The 13907-nt window shown below is 44.2% G+C and overlaps 2 protein-coding genes across 2 annotated transcripts; both read right to left on the reverse strand.

The window, feature by feature from the left end:
* Positions 1 to 532: 532 nt before the first annotated feature.
* zfyve9b (zinc finger, FYVE domain containing 9b) lies at positions 533 to 8091 on the reverse strand (the record flags this gene model as incomplete). The annotated part of the gene is made up of 16 exons (XM_079220807.1): positions 533 to 1224; positions 1998 to 2177; positions 2512 to 2617; positions 2756 to 2918; positions 3189 to 3269; positions 3902 to 4052; positions 4148 to 4252; positions 4351 to 4433; positions 4518 to 4742; positions 4870 to 5025; positions 5222 to 5344; positions 6427 to 6538; positions 6631 to 6827; positions 6915 to 6984; positions 7189 to 7581; positions 7768 to 8091. 16 exons carry the CDS (start codon positions 8089 to 8091, stop codon positions 1063 to 1065), a joined length of 2631 nt encoding a protein of 876 aa, XP_079076933.1. The 3' UTR covers positions 533 to 1062.
* Positions 8092 to 9989: 1898 nt separating this feature from the next.
* On the reverse strand, positions 9990 to 13577 carry btf3l4 (basic transcription factor 3-like 4). The gene is made up of 6 exons (XM_079220920.1): positions 13513 to 13577; positions 12934 to 12995; positions 12037 to 12150; positions 11635 to 11836; positions 10567 to 10626; positions 9990 to 10337 (listed from the first exon to the last, which is right to left on the reverse strand). Exons 2-6 carry the CDS (start codon positions 12985 to 12987, stop codon positions 10291 to 10293), a joined length of 477 nt encoding a protein of 158 aa, XP_079077046.1. The 5' UTR covers positions 12988 to 12995; positions 13513 to 13577; the 3' UTR covers positions 9990 to 10290.
* Positions 13578 to 13907: the final 330 nt, after the last annotated feature.

Raw genomic sequence — 13907 nt, forward strand, 5'->3', positions numbered from 1 at the left:
CCTGAAAATGAATGCAAGCTGAACAAACCACAGATCCAGTATATTAAATAGTTGCTTTGTTTTACAGTCTGGAACAGGCATTGTTTATTTAATTGCAACGCAACATCTCATAACTCTAAACTAACCCTCTTTCAAGTTGCTTCTTAAAACGGATTATGTTTTTAAATGTGAATGCATTAGATCCTACTGAAAGGTGTTTCTAACATTCAAGTTAAATGTATACCTTTTATGATAGTGTCAATCAAAATGAACTTTATTATCTTTGTAAATGAGCCATTAGATTTGATTTTACAGGTGTACCTCATAAAGCCAATGAGTGCATTTATGTTTTTAATTTTAAAACATTTTATTTTTAATCTGCAATAGAGTTTGTAATTATAGTAGTTGGAGGAAAATATAGTGGAGGAAAAAAATAACAATTTCCCTCTGAAATGTGAAGTATAAGTACAAAGCTAGTTAAGTGCTTCAGTGAATGTGTCCTTGATGAACAAGCAGTAACTCAGTCGTTGTTGCAAGTTTAATTCCAGGCCGACATTACATTTCATGAGCAATCAATTGAAATACAACCAGTATGAAAACATCCTTTAGGCATTCATCCAGTTGCTACAGATATACTATGTACTGTTCCTCGAGTCATTCTCTTTTTCTCTTTGCTTTTAGGTGGTGGGGCTGAATCCAGCTCCCACTCTTAAAGGTATTCTCCATAATGGTAATTCGTATTAAACATTGTGACGAGGATGATGTCAAGCAATGAAGTTGCTACTACTGTACAACAGTGTACAGTGATCTGAAGGCCCATCCTAGGTTTACATGCGTACCCAGATTGTCTGCTGCAGGGCAGGGTGAGATCAGAAAAACCACTAACCGCTTCTCTCTACTCATGAGTGGATGACATGTATGCAGACCTTGGATGTGGTCCGGTTCGCCCTTTGAATGCTTTTATTGCCCTGAAGCTGTTGGCAGCATTGATGAGAAGTGCCTAGAGACAGAGTTGTGGTCAGGGTTTGAAAAGATGAATCAGTTTTGTGTGTGTGTGTGTGTGTGTGTGTGTGTGTGTGCGCTCTAAGTGATGTTCTCCAGGATGTAAAAGATGAGCTCCATCACGATGGGCTCGTCGCCCCTCTTGCACCCCCTGCTGTGTATGACGGGGATCAGCACGCTGTCCAGGGCGTTCAGGTACTGAGCTGGGAGGGGAAGCCCATTGCTCCCAGCCACAAATCCCACCTGAAAATACAAAAAAACAGTAATTATTTGTTATATCTATCTATCTCCAGGAGCTTAAGATATTAACGTTACAACTGTCATATGTTACACCACTCAAAGTTAGACCCGTATGAATTTTTACAAAACATCCCTGAATATTCTTCACAAGCTTTCTGGCCAATTGAAAAAGCATCCGAAACCTTAAGGATTCCCGTAGCAGAGTACCACTTATGGTAAAAGAAACTGAAAATCTTAAGAATGTATAAATGATCACTGTGAGAAAAGAAAATGTTCATAGAAGGATTTAATCTCAAAGTCATGGTTGTATTGGCTTCATTTAATGGCGCTACACTACATGCTGATAATATTACCAAAAACATATATTCCAGGGACCTACAACACCTAAAAGAAAAACGGACACTATTCTGCCTGATGATGGTAGTAAACAATGTGCTCCTTCAGCTATCTTTGTTTGGGAATATAAACCAGATTATGTTTTGCTATCCATCAATTTGCCCTATAAACAAGTTTTACATTGAAGTCAATATAATGAATTAACCATTTAATATGTTTAAATGTGTGATATGAACCTCAGTTACTGTGGCTTTCTATAGCATAATTATTTTTGTCAAAAAGTCACATTTCTGTCTCAAACTAAATTCTGACTAAATATGTACTTTTATACATGGCTTTGAGGGGCAGTATTCATGATGCAACCTTATTATGGGAGGATTGCAACAATGTGTAAACGTGACTCCGCCCACTGATACCTAATACCAAACATCCTTTCTGACCTCTTGAGAGTCGAACGCGACACGCAGCCCCAGCTTGGCCATCCCGTCCTCCTTCAGCAGTTTGAGGTGAGGACACAGGGCCAAGCAGAACGCCCGGGCGATCCGCTCCGTTAGGCGGTCGTGCTCAGCGGAGTCACTCGCTCCTCCTTTGGGGTGATTCCCCCTCTGCAGGAAAAACACCTGCACAACACAGAGGCAGAGATGTATCGCAATATAGGGAATAATCTGTTGATTATTTTATCGATTAATCAATTAGTTGTTTCGTCTATAAAATGTCAGAATGTCGATCGGTGTTATTAAAGCCAAAGATCATTGTCAGTCTTGTTTAGTCTACAACTCAAAGTACATAAATCAGAAAATATTCACATTTAAGGAGCTGGAATCAGATAAATATGACTTTTCTTTCTTATAAAACTTTGTAAAACTGATTAATCCATTATCATAATCGTTGGTGATTCATTTAATAATAATTGATTGACTTATGTTGATGTTTTAAGCAGCTCATCATATGTACTTCTGTCCAGCGGATGATCTTTCCGTTTTCTTTGTATTCGGACTTCTGAAACATCTTGGTGCTGCAAATGGACTCCATGGACTTCCCATCGATGGGGCTCAAAACTCTGGAGGACACACAACCACAACATCGAGGACAGAAAAGGAAACGCCGACGCCATTGTCTTAAAAGCTGCATCCTCTTGTTATATTGTTCTCTTAATGCACAAAAGCATAATTCTGCCCCGTGAACATCAAACACTCACCCCTTGTTCACCGAGCATTTCTCCTCCACCCACTGTACACACACCAGCTCCTGGCTGTCTGATTGGTCGAGCCGTCCGCAGGTGACGGAGTAGTCTTTCATGTCCCGCAGCGACCGGCGGAGCTCGGCCATGGTTTCCACGGTGATCTGCACCATCAGTCCATCTGGGGAGAGGGTACAGCGATACAGGAGGAACACACGGACAGACACACGACACTCGCATGCATCAACACGTACACACGCTTGGACAAACAGTCTGTTAAAATGTACACAGACACACACATATACACACACATTCTGAATAAACCAGTCTTAAAGCAGGGGCGGTAACATGCACTACTTTTGTTTTTAAATAGTTCAAATACATGATGAATTTCCTGCAGGCCAGGAAAATGTCAAGGTGAACCTGACTCCCCTCTGAGCAGACATCCTACCTTCTACAATGCTGGACTTGGCGTGGTATCCTGCGGACGCTTTCAGTGCACTGCTGAATATAAAAAAGCATGATCCAGTAACTGCAATAAAAAAAGAGAGAGAAGAAGAAAGAAAACATATTGAGAGGCAAACTCTGTGGCTCCAATCCTGATACTTTAGTCTTTATAGTAACAAGACAAAAACTATCATGTTGTGCCATCTAGTGTTACATGAGAGAATGTCTTTGCTGCAGTGGGCCGCTTCAGCCCTTTGTCTCTCTTTCATTTCCTTTTGGACCCATTTAAAAAATAAATGCTGTTAAACAACATTATGTCTATATTCTATATCTGCTACAATTCAAATGTTTAAATCCAAGATTGAATTTAGTAGGGGCTGCACAATCACATGAATAGAATACAATGTGATGGGTTTGCAAAAAGTCTGGTTGCACATTTATCATTTGTAATGGCAGCAAATACTATTTTTAAAAGGTATAAAATTAGTCGAGTGTTTCTACTGAAAACCTGCACTGAATGCAGCTCTCGTGCAGATCTTATCATCTTGATCTCTTTCCTTCCAGTGCACCAATTCAACTGTACCAACGTTCCCCTAAATAACAGATGAAGTATCTTTTCAGTCAATCGAAGGCGGAATGTTCTACTGCTTGATTATGTCACATTAAGCCCAGACTCTGATACCGTGATGCGCCTCGCAGTATCCTGTAACGGCCCACCTTTGCGTGGCTGGTTGTGGATGCTGATGGCCTGGGTCTGGTACTGGCCATCGTCTGCTTGCACGCAGATGAGGTGGGAGTCTGCAGTCTCATTGAAGCACGCCCCGATGGCCAGCACATGCTCATTGGACTTATTCAAAGCCTTCATTAGCTAATGAGAGGAAAGGACGACGATTGATGAAATAAAAGAGACGACATACATTGTCGTTATTCACTCTGTGAAGCAATTTAAAGGCGTAGTCCTACCTCGTTGTACCCAGTGGTCGGTATCTTAATGCAGGTCCTCTGAGCCTCTAGATCCACAGTGAGCCCCGGCACCATCGGTAGGCTATAACGGTAATTCCTAAAGTCCTGGGACGTGATGGGAGGAACAGGGAAAGTTTGGTCAAATTTCGACACCAAATGCTGGGAAATGGGGTTTTGTAACAACGCAAGAATGTCACACTCACCACTAACAGTCTCATTATGGTGTGGCCAATGTCCCCGAACAAGGGCTTCCTAAAGCGCACGCTGTACAGAGGACACGGGTAAACTGGAACAAGAAAGAAAGCTGGTAACTGAAGAGAAATCCTGGAGCGTTACCGACGCAGCATGTCATATCGGGGGCCCGGCTTACATCTGTACTCGGCCCCCAATCGCAGCATGAGACGCAAAGGAAAGGCTTTGGCCCAGGCCAGCTCTGCTCTGTGGACCAGCAGGCCAAAGAGGTAGGGCTGGTTTGGCAGAGGTAGACCTTGAAGGGACTGGAGAGTGGAGCGAATGTACAGGAAGCCCGCGTGCTCCTCACTGCCCAGGAAGCTGGTGCCGAACAAGGACAGCGATAGGTGTTTCACTACCTTTCCTGCAGAAATACAGAGGAGAGGGACCCACGTAATCATAGGAAAATACCCTTTAACCAAATTGTATGTAAAACATCACCACTATACATAACACGTTATGTATGAAGACATACAATGTGTGTGTCTGACCTGTGAGGGTGTCCCTGTACAGCTGGATAATGTGGCTGAAAATGTCTTTGGGGAAGCTCTTCTCTTCAGGCAAACACTGCAGCAACAGCACCACCTCCACCTGGCCCACGGCGTGCATCCCCTTAGTCGTCACGCACCAGCACTTCCTGTTAACATCTGTCACACAATCGAGGCACAACCTCAGAGGTCTCCATAGACAGCTGTTGTTGTATTTATTCCAACTGACATCACATTCAGTCATCCCTATTTGTAGTCAATAATAATACAAATAATTCATTTGTTGGGTCACAGCAGACAAATGTGTTGAAAATGTGTCATTTTCCGAGCACGATGGGGCGGGGGATAAACGTACAGTTGACCAGCTTGACCATAGCAAGCAGGTTGGCATTGAGGACGAACACCAGAGGCTTGGGCCTGCCACTCTCCAGCTCCTGAATAAGCAGCATCTCAGAGGGCTGCTCCTCCACCGTGTAATCTGCAGAACAAAGACACAATAACACTGCTGAGTCTTCCACTGCTCTGACTTTGAGCTGGCACAGAAACGCATTTCCCTGACGCTGTACTTTCATTCATTGTAAGCAAACAAAAGAGCTAACTTCATGACTCTGGGATTCATGTAAGTGAACTCATAGCTGTGTAAGGATTAATAACTACTGTCTCAGCCTGGTCCTAATTAAGTTGAAGGGGCAGGTAGCTTTTATTAATGCTATCATGTTTAAACACGTTTTTTTTTGTGTGTGTGACAAATTGGGGGCTTGTTTGGGATCAAATGAACCATTTAGTCAAGATTAAATCCAGGATCCGTGGTAATTTGGCCCGGTTTGATTTGTCGTGATGTTACCTCCTGTGACAATGGGGGTTTGTCAACTTGTATCTGTGCATTTGGGGCTTTAGTCATAATTCTCTGCTACTTTTTTAAATGTGAATTTAGGGTGTTTTGTTTTTATGGGAGGTGGAGTAATATTCTAGTTCTTCTGTCTTTTAGTTTTTTGGTTCAAGCTTAGTCAGTGTTAGTCTATTGTGTGTATGATGACCTCTATGAGCAGGCCTCTCTCTCTCCAGGTGCCTGGTGGGTGAGATTGAACTCACCTGTCTACTTACAGGAATAAACTCCCCCCTGGCTATCGCTCTGGTTATAGTTTATCATATTTTTGTAAAAGACACTTTTTTGTTGTTACATCTTTGTGTTGTCTCCACTCCTTTGTCCAGCTTTGACTAAGCTAACTAGTCATGACTTCTAAGTCCAGCTTGAAATGTGCATTAAAGTCATGCAGAATCATTCTGTAGATGCTGCTGTCTCTTCATTTTGAGTTTCAGTTTGTCGACACATTGTCAACTCCTCAACATCAGAACCCCTTTCCCCTCGCCGTGTGCTGCCTCATGTGCCTGGTACTCCTGTCCGTGCCTCTTCACTTATCTTTGCACTGTGCAAGAGTCGACTGTCAAAAAAAAGAAACTAGCTCAGGAGAATACCAGCATAATGCGCCACCACAAGCACAAAGATCCACCCAGTAATTTTGCTTAATCTTTGACTCCACCCTCTAATAAGTGTCTTACCTCCTTTGACTCCTGTGGAGGTGAGGATGGGTGGCAGGCCATCCAGGGGGATGAGGTTGGCAGAGCTGCTCACTAAAGCTGTGGTGCCCCAGCCGTAAGGACCACAGGCCTCCTGGAGGAGGTGGGAGGCAGAGGACTGAGCCCATGTTTTTGTACAAACTATCTGACTAATTATAGATCAACAGATATGTTCAGAGATCTTACGTTGATATTCGTCCCATGCGGCCGCAGGGCTCTCCTGATCTGCGGTGAACCCACGGGACTTCGAACCATTCCGCCCAGTGCTCGCCTCATCAGCGGTGAGAACCCTCGGACTGGTGTGGTCGGAGCAGACGCCGACTGCTTATTGGGGAGGATGTCATCTGCAAACCACACCCTCCTTTTCCCCCTCGGAGGTGTCCCTGAAGAAGGGGATGCAAGAGTTACTTGAGCAAAGTTTCATGAAAAAAAATTGTGAACTTAAACAAACAAAAGAAAGCGTTGCTCACTTTTGACGAGGGTCGAATGACATGAAACACAAACTCGTCCCTCCTTGCCATCCAGATGTGAGAGTCTGAACTTCAGATTGGAGCAAAGCGCACAAAAAACCTGCCGATACACAAGTGTGCACACACACACACACACACACACACACACACACACACACACACACACACACACACACACACACACACAAGGACAGACACACGTTCATCAACTGCAAGTCACTTGTCACAAAGGTTCTTGAGAAGTGCTGCACAACATATACACGTTCTTCCTCACCTTCCCACAAGCGCGGCAGTGATGCCTCCTCTTCGTAAACGTAAACTTGACCCCACACTTCATGCAGACCTGCGCCTGAGCATCAGGGACCCACAGTGGAGCTACCTCTCCGAGGACAGCGCCTCGATCCTTGGACAGAATGCCGACGGGGCTCAGCTGGGAGTCGTTGTCAGGATCCAGAGGCGAAGCTGCGCAGTCCCCCATCGCTCCCTCCCCACCGGCTGCCTGGGCCTTGCTGCTGCTCGTCTCCTCTCCTCCATTAGATCTGCCCGCCTTAAACTGGCCCTGGAGCTCCTCTGCCCCCCTGCCATGTGTCTCATCGAGTGAGGGAGCAGAGGGTGCTCCTGTCGCCTCCGAGCTGCTGGACTGCTCTTGCTGCTCCTCCAGCTCCTTCTCCTCAACCACAGAGTCCTCCTTGGATGGGAGCGCTTGGGGCTTCTTCTTCTTCTCCTCCTCCTCTGCTGCCTCCTCCTTCTCTTCCTCCTCCTCCTCCTCCTGCTCCTCCTCCTCCTCCTCTTCCTCCTCCTCCTCCTCCTCCTCCTCTTCCTCTGGCCACGCAGCCTCCGCGGGGCTCAGCACCAGGGGTCTGGAAGACTCCCCTAAACAACTCTCGCCCCACGTGGAGATGGCGGTCACAGTGCAGCTGCCTTCCTCCAGCTGGGAGGGCGAAGGCGCTTTGGCAGGATGTTCGGGCGCTTTCTTCTCGCATGGCCCGAAGCTGCTCCTGACAGACGCATCTGAAGAAGTCTTAGACGGAGATTCTGCTCTTATTTGGCCGCAACCCAATCCCGGTTTGGACACATCCCCATCTTTGAGCACCAGCAGACAGGGTCTGTTCAGCCAGTGGTGCTTGGTGTCCTGAAGAGATGGATTGTCTCCTTCATCTGTTTCGATGGAGAGCATGATTATCATTACTATGACTATGGCTCCTTCTGTCAAGCACACACACACACACACACACACACACACACACACACACACACACACACACACACACACACACACACACACACACACACACACACACACACGCGCCATGTTTCCCTGCTCATTAATGACGACTTGATGGAAAATGTTCACATGTGCTCAGTGGCCATTTAACAGCGTGTGTTCATCTATTTCATCTCTAGAAACACACCTCTCAGCTTTCAATCACCATGAAAGGCAGCATTAGCACTCAGTCGGCCATGATAGGTGTGCATGAGCTGATCCCAGAACAGACCACATGGTTGGGAATAAGAGGTTTGTTGTGGACTAAATATTGATGGAAAACCAATCATGGCTGAATACGCAGTTGATGATGCCACACAGCTGCTGGCTTCCCAGATAACCACATGTTCAGTAGTGGCTCTGTGTTTGATGTCCAAATATCACCATGAGGATTAACAGATGTTTGTGTTGTTGTTACTTAATGTTGGCTTGCATTGTGTTCACGCTGAAATCATGACTGGTTCCTGTGTATTGGCCCGTTTGGTGTGTGTCTTTAGTGGCAGACCACAGACACATGATAATAAAGCTGATCACCAAAGAACCCTGTTTCCCTGTAAACATTGCCAAATGAGCAATTGCATTCGGAATGGCTCCATTCATGATCTCAACATGATATTCTGCATGAAGGCAATAAAAGCCTTCTACAATCACTGTTTCTGTGCTATTTCTCTGGTAGTTACGTTATAACCATTACTGTTCAATACCAGCACGCATGAGAGTTAACGTGTCCATATCCGGCGTTTCATTGCTGCCAGTGATTCATGAAGAGTTATGACTCAGGACCCGGTAAGAAGAATTAAAACAAACACCAGAAATCAGAACCTATAGTGCAGCTACCCGGGTATTACTGGCTGTTATATTCTAATTCCCCAGGTGCAACTGCATTGCAGCTCCCCTCAGTCAAACCGTGAGAAGCTGCGGGCTGCAGAGTGACACGGCGGCGGGGCGACACCGATCCGGATGACTTGAGCGATCGCTTCCCGGGACAGTGACGCATCCAACTCACGCGCAAATGTTTAATCCGCTCGCAGGCACCGAGGCCGGGCGGCAATGCGACACTCCCCCCTCCCCCCGTTACATCAGACCACCGAGCAGGGCTCATCGCTGGGCTGATGTTTACCGAGGATGGGCGCGTGTATGTGCGCAACACACACACACACGCATACACACACACGCACGTTCCAGATGATGCGGACTATGCGCGCGGCGAAATGCTGCATCAGCGTTTTCTGTGTGTCAAACGCAGACGCGCTGTATCACCATCCTGTAACGCGCTGCAGGCAATGAACGGAGTAAAGCATCCCCACCGCGGCGCAACCGACACAATTCTTACCCTCAGTTATTGCTCCCAGGAGGCTTTCGTTCTCGTCATCCCGCGCAGAGAAGAACTTCAGCATTTTTATCCCCGTTACATGTGGGAGCCGAGGAACGCGGGACGCAAAGCAGCAGTGCCTTGCTCACAAGCGGAGGATGGGATGATTTCGCCCCTCTACACCCCTCTCTGTGATCCTCCTCCTCCTCCTCCCCCGTGTCTCTCTGCAGCTCTTTGAAGAAACTCAAGAGGTGTGCAGAAATGTCCTTCCCCAGTTTGCTGTCTGCACAGCCCGCAGGACCGTGTGCAGGCCAAGACAGCAGAGCTGTGAGGTCAGATATCAACAACCTGGGTGCATGCACAGCCTGTCACACTGTAATATATGTGTATATCAAGAGTGGAGCATTTCTAATGCAATACTGCATACTTCAAATCTTCAATTTGGATGAGAACCACCGATATTCACACAATCTTGTCAATGACCACAGCACCATCTAAGAAATGTTAATCACCTTTATTTTGTTTCATAAACAAAAAGTCGTAAGACTAGCTTTATTAGTGACCACTGTAATCCTGACCACTGTGGCCAAGGGATTTGACCGTTAACCAGAAGGGAGTATTTTTTAATTTGTTTTTGTGAAACACATAGGACATCCTTGGGCCATTTGTGAAATAGAAAAGTCTCTTGTTTGTAGGCGGGTAAGCGTCTGATATGTCTGGAGTACTAGACTTTAAAAACACCGGAGGAGGTTTCTTGCTTCATTGCAGTCCAGCCTGTGCGCAGGTGAACTTCACGTGCGTCAGTTCGCCTCGTCCTTTGACGCTTCATCAAAGTTCTCCACCAGATCTGCAGAACAATTACACAAAATGTTACGACTCAACAAAATGATATCAAATGCACTTGGCTGATTTAATGTGTTCAAGGACCGCACTAGGCAATATATCACTTATACAAAGTGGATCTTCTTTATTTGAATGCATAACAGACTCGGCATTAGGAGATTTAGTTGAAATGTGTGTGTAGACACGCAAAATCAATTTAACGATTAGACTTTTACACATCTAATGGTCCATACCTGGAACATCGTCATCCTCTTCCTCAATGTCCTCTGCCTTTGGAGCCTTGCTGTCGAGAGCTGAGATCAAATGTAAAAAAAAAGAAAAACACAGTATAGCTATGGCTATTAAACTATTGTACCAAGACTGTAATATTTTCTTTAAGAATATGTATTTTTGCTATTGTTACCAAATGCCATGAAAAAAAAGAAGAGCAAAACCAAAATGTATTTATTCTACTAACAAACATTTTCCGTGTGACCAAACACTGGTATAACCTAATCCTCTGTGACTCCATTGTTTTAAAAACAATTACAGTCAGTGAGCCATCCTTCCACTGGGTGACATGTTGCTTCATTATCATGAACATGGGAACTTTATTTTCAGTTGATTCCACATACTCCATCCTGCTGCTGTAAATACTGCAGCAAATGTATATTAACCCACCGCTGAAAATAGTCCAACAAATAAACCACTTACATCAGTTTGAGTAACATTTACTTAACAACTACAGTGCTTTGCTGTTTTAGGACATTATTTTGTACTTTTACAAATGAAACTATATAAATGTGACCTGTTTTTAAACATGCACTTTGCTTTCAGTGGGAACTAATGGGCTTGTAGCTGAAAAAAATAACTCAAATGGAAAAAATGAGCAAGGGAGGAGGGATTCCATGATACCTGAGCCAACAGGTGCCACACTAACTAATAGTTGGTTACTGACTGCTTACTACACGTTTAAACCAGTCCTTTCCACAGTATCACCTGCTCCAGGAGGAAAAAGTTGATCTTGACTTTCTATATTTAAATGGCTTCAGAACATCATTTTCCATCACATGGTATCAAGCAATTTGCACTTTATATTCAAGCTGCAATGCTGATGACACACATTTAAACATACACCACACTAACCATCCTAAACCACAAAGGAGGTGTTGCAAGAAGTTTCCCAGGAATTAAATGTCCATCTAACTGTGCTGTCAGCTACAGATGCCTCACCTCCCACAGGAAGTGACTACTCTTTAACTAAACCACCCAAAAATCACAATCAGTGATTGCAAGAGGTCCGAGGTCAGAGGCACACCCACCTTGCCGAGGGAACTGTTCTGCCAGTTTGCGCAGGCTGCTGAGGCTGTCGGCTCCCAGCTGACTGAGGATGCCGGGAAGCATCTCTGTCAGCTGCTTGGTCTCAGCGTGGCCCGTGATGGCGAAGGTGTTGGCGGATAGAGAGGCCTGGACTTTGGGGTTGTTGAAGTGGATCACAGTCCCGTCGTCCTTGATCATGTTCACCTCCGAAGACAAAGACCATTACGTTTTTAATCTCGGCTGTCGGCTGCGGTGTAATGATCTCAGAAGTGGCTCTATGCCGAGTAGAAGTATGCAAATTACAAAGCAGTCTATCTGGTCTACGCGGTAAGAATGTGTCACCTTATTGTCAAAGTCAGATCCTGTTCAGGGTTTCTTTACACAGAAGATTCGTGCAAATTTACCTCCTCAATTCCAGCAATATTGTTGACAGCCAACTTCTTGAGTGAACTCTGAAGCTTCTTGTCATCAGCTGTTGCAGTTCTGTGGACCACCTTCTTCTTCCTGCGTGCAGATCCCTAAAACCAAAGCAGACACAGGACTCCTAAATCACAGCCAAGTGAAGCTAGCGATGACTTAGAGGAATGACATCATTAGAATAAAAGGAAGAGGCTATCGAGGCAACATAGCTGTGGTTGATCAACTATAGTATTTCATACAAAACTCTCCAGTCAAAGTATATGACTCAAACAAGTTGCAACGTGATTCTGTTCAAAATCTGTTGGAATTCATTGCTTTTTTGAGGTGCATATGGATATAGATATGCAAGTTTAAAAACATAAATATATATATATATATATATATATATATATATATATATATATATATATATATATATATATATATATATACACACACACACACACACATACATACATACAAACATATACTACATAAATGTGTAAATTAATATAAAAAGTTTTCATTAAGATCCCTTTGATGTTTTTAAGGTCTCTGCTGGAAAAACTTTGTTTCTTAAATTTATATTTGGCCCTTTTGTATTACAATTTATTGTCATGGGCCGGCATGTGTGACGATGGCAATATATGTGCAATAAGCAAACAATTACTTATTTGTATAGCAATTAGGGCTGCACATAATAGAAAATACCAAATTCAACAATTAAATTTGAATAAAAGCAAGAAAACGCACTGTTTTAAATAAGAGCAACTAAAGCATAATAGATAAACCACTTTTTATTGCAACATGTATTGTAATATTTGGTTAGGGTGTAATGTATTCCAGATAACGTTACACCTTCCCAATCAAAACAATGCACCACTTCCTGGTTGTCAACTTACCTTTCCCCCTATCCGGACCTGGGCTTGAAGTTTTGCTAGTTTTTCTTGATTCATGTTCTCACCTACAATAATAAAACCAAATTGAAGATATTGTTGACAACAAACACATGGTCAGCAGCTGTACAACTAGCATGCTGCTGCTGCTGCTTTCCCTGTCGACTGCAAGCTGCAGCAACAACACGAGCGAATCAGAAAGAGTCCAGCTCCTAAAGAATACAGTAACATATATATGTAATATATATTTAATAAACAAGACAAAGCATTAAAAACAAACGTTTAAAGAGACGTGGAAGTGATAGCACGCTAATGCAATAATAACTCAGACTAGCTCCTAAATTGTCAGTCTGCTCAGTGTGTGTGTGTGTGTGCGCGTGTGCGTGTGTGTGCGTGTGCGTGTGTGTGCGCGCGTGTGTTTGGTTAGCAGCTGCAGACATGAAAACACAACACGGGGCCTCCAGACTGAACACAGCGTGTCACCGCCCGGCTCGGTCCGACAGCTCCGGTCCGACCGCACACCAACAAGCGCGCGCACCGCGAGCAGCGCACGGTACACACAAATCAACACGTTTCATCCCAAACCTGGTCAAATATCCACACAGGCATGCGGTAGCGAAAGATGGAGGTTATGAGGAAGAGATTACGTCACACACCATACGTTTTTTTCTTCTTCTTTTTCTTCTGTGTTAGAAGGATTTGAGCGTCGTGCTGCCGCCTACAGGACAGTTTGTATATTACATTAACAAACGCCGAGACTTGAAAGATGTCTGAAAACGTCAAAGGTTTGCCTTTTCACAGACCATTAACACTATTAATAATTAAAAGATTTAATTAAGGTACTGAAATATGGAAAAGTCCGAAGAAACAAAGAAAACTATAGTGCTTATCATCTGAATATTTTTTTTCCCAGTTTCTTTTTAATTCTAATCAACAAACTGGTTTGTTTTGAAAAAAAAATATATATATGCATTTATTTA

This window comes from Taurulus bubalis (assembly GCF_910589615.1).
Source record: "Taurulus bubalis genome assembly, chromosome: 7".
Lineage (NCBI taxonomy): Eukaryota > Metazoa > Chordata > Actinopteri > Perciformes > Cottidae > Taurulus > Taurulus bubalis.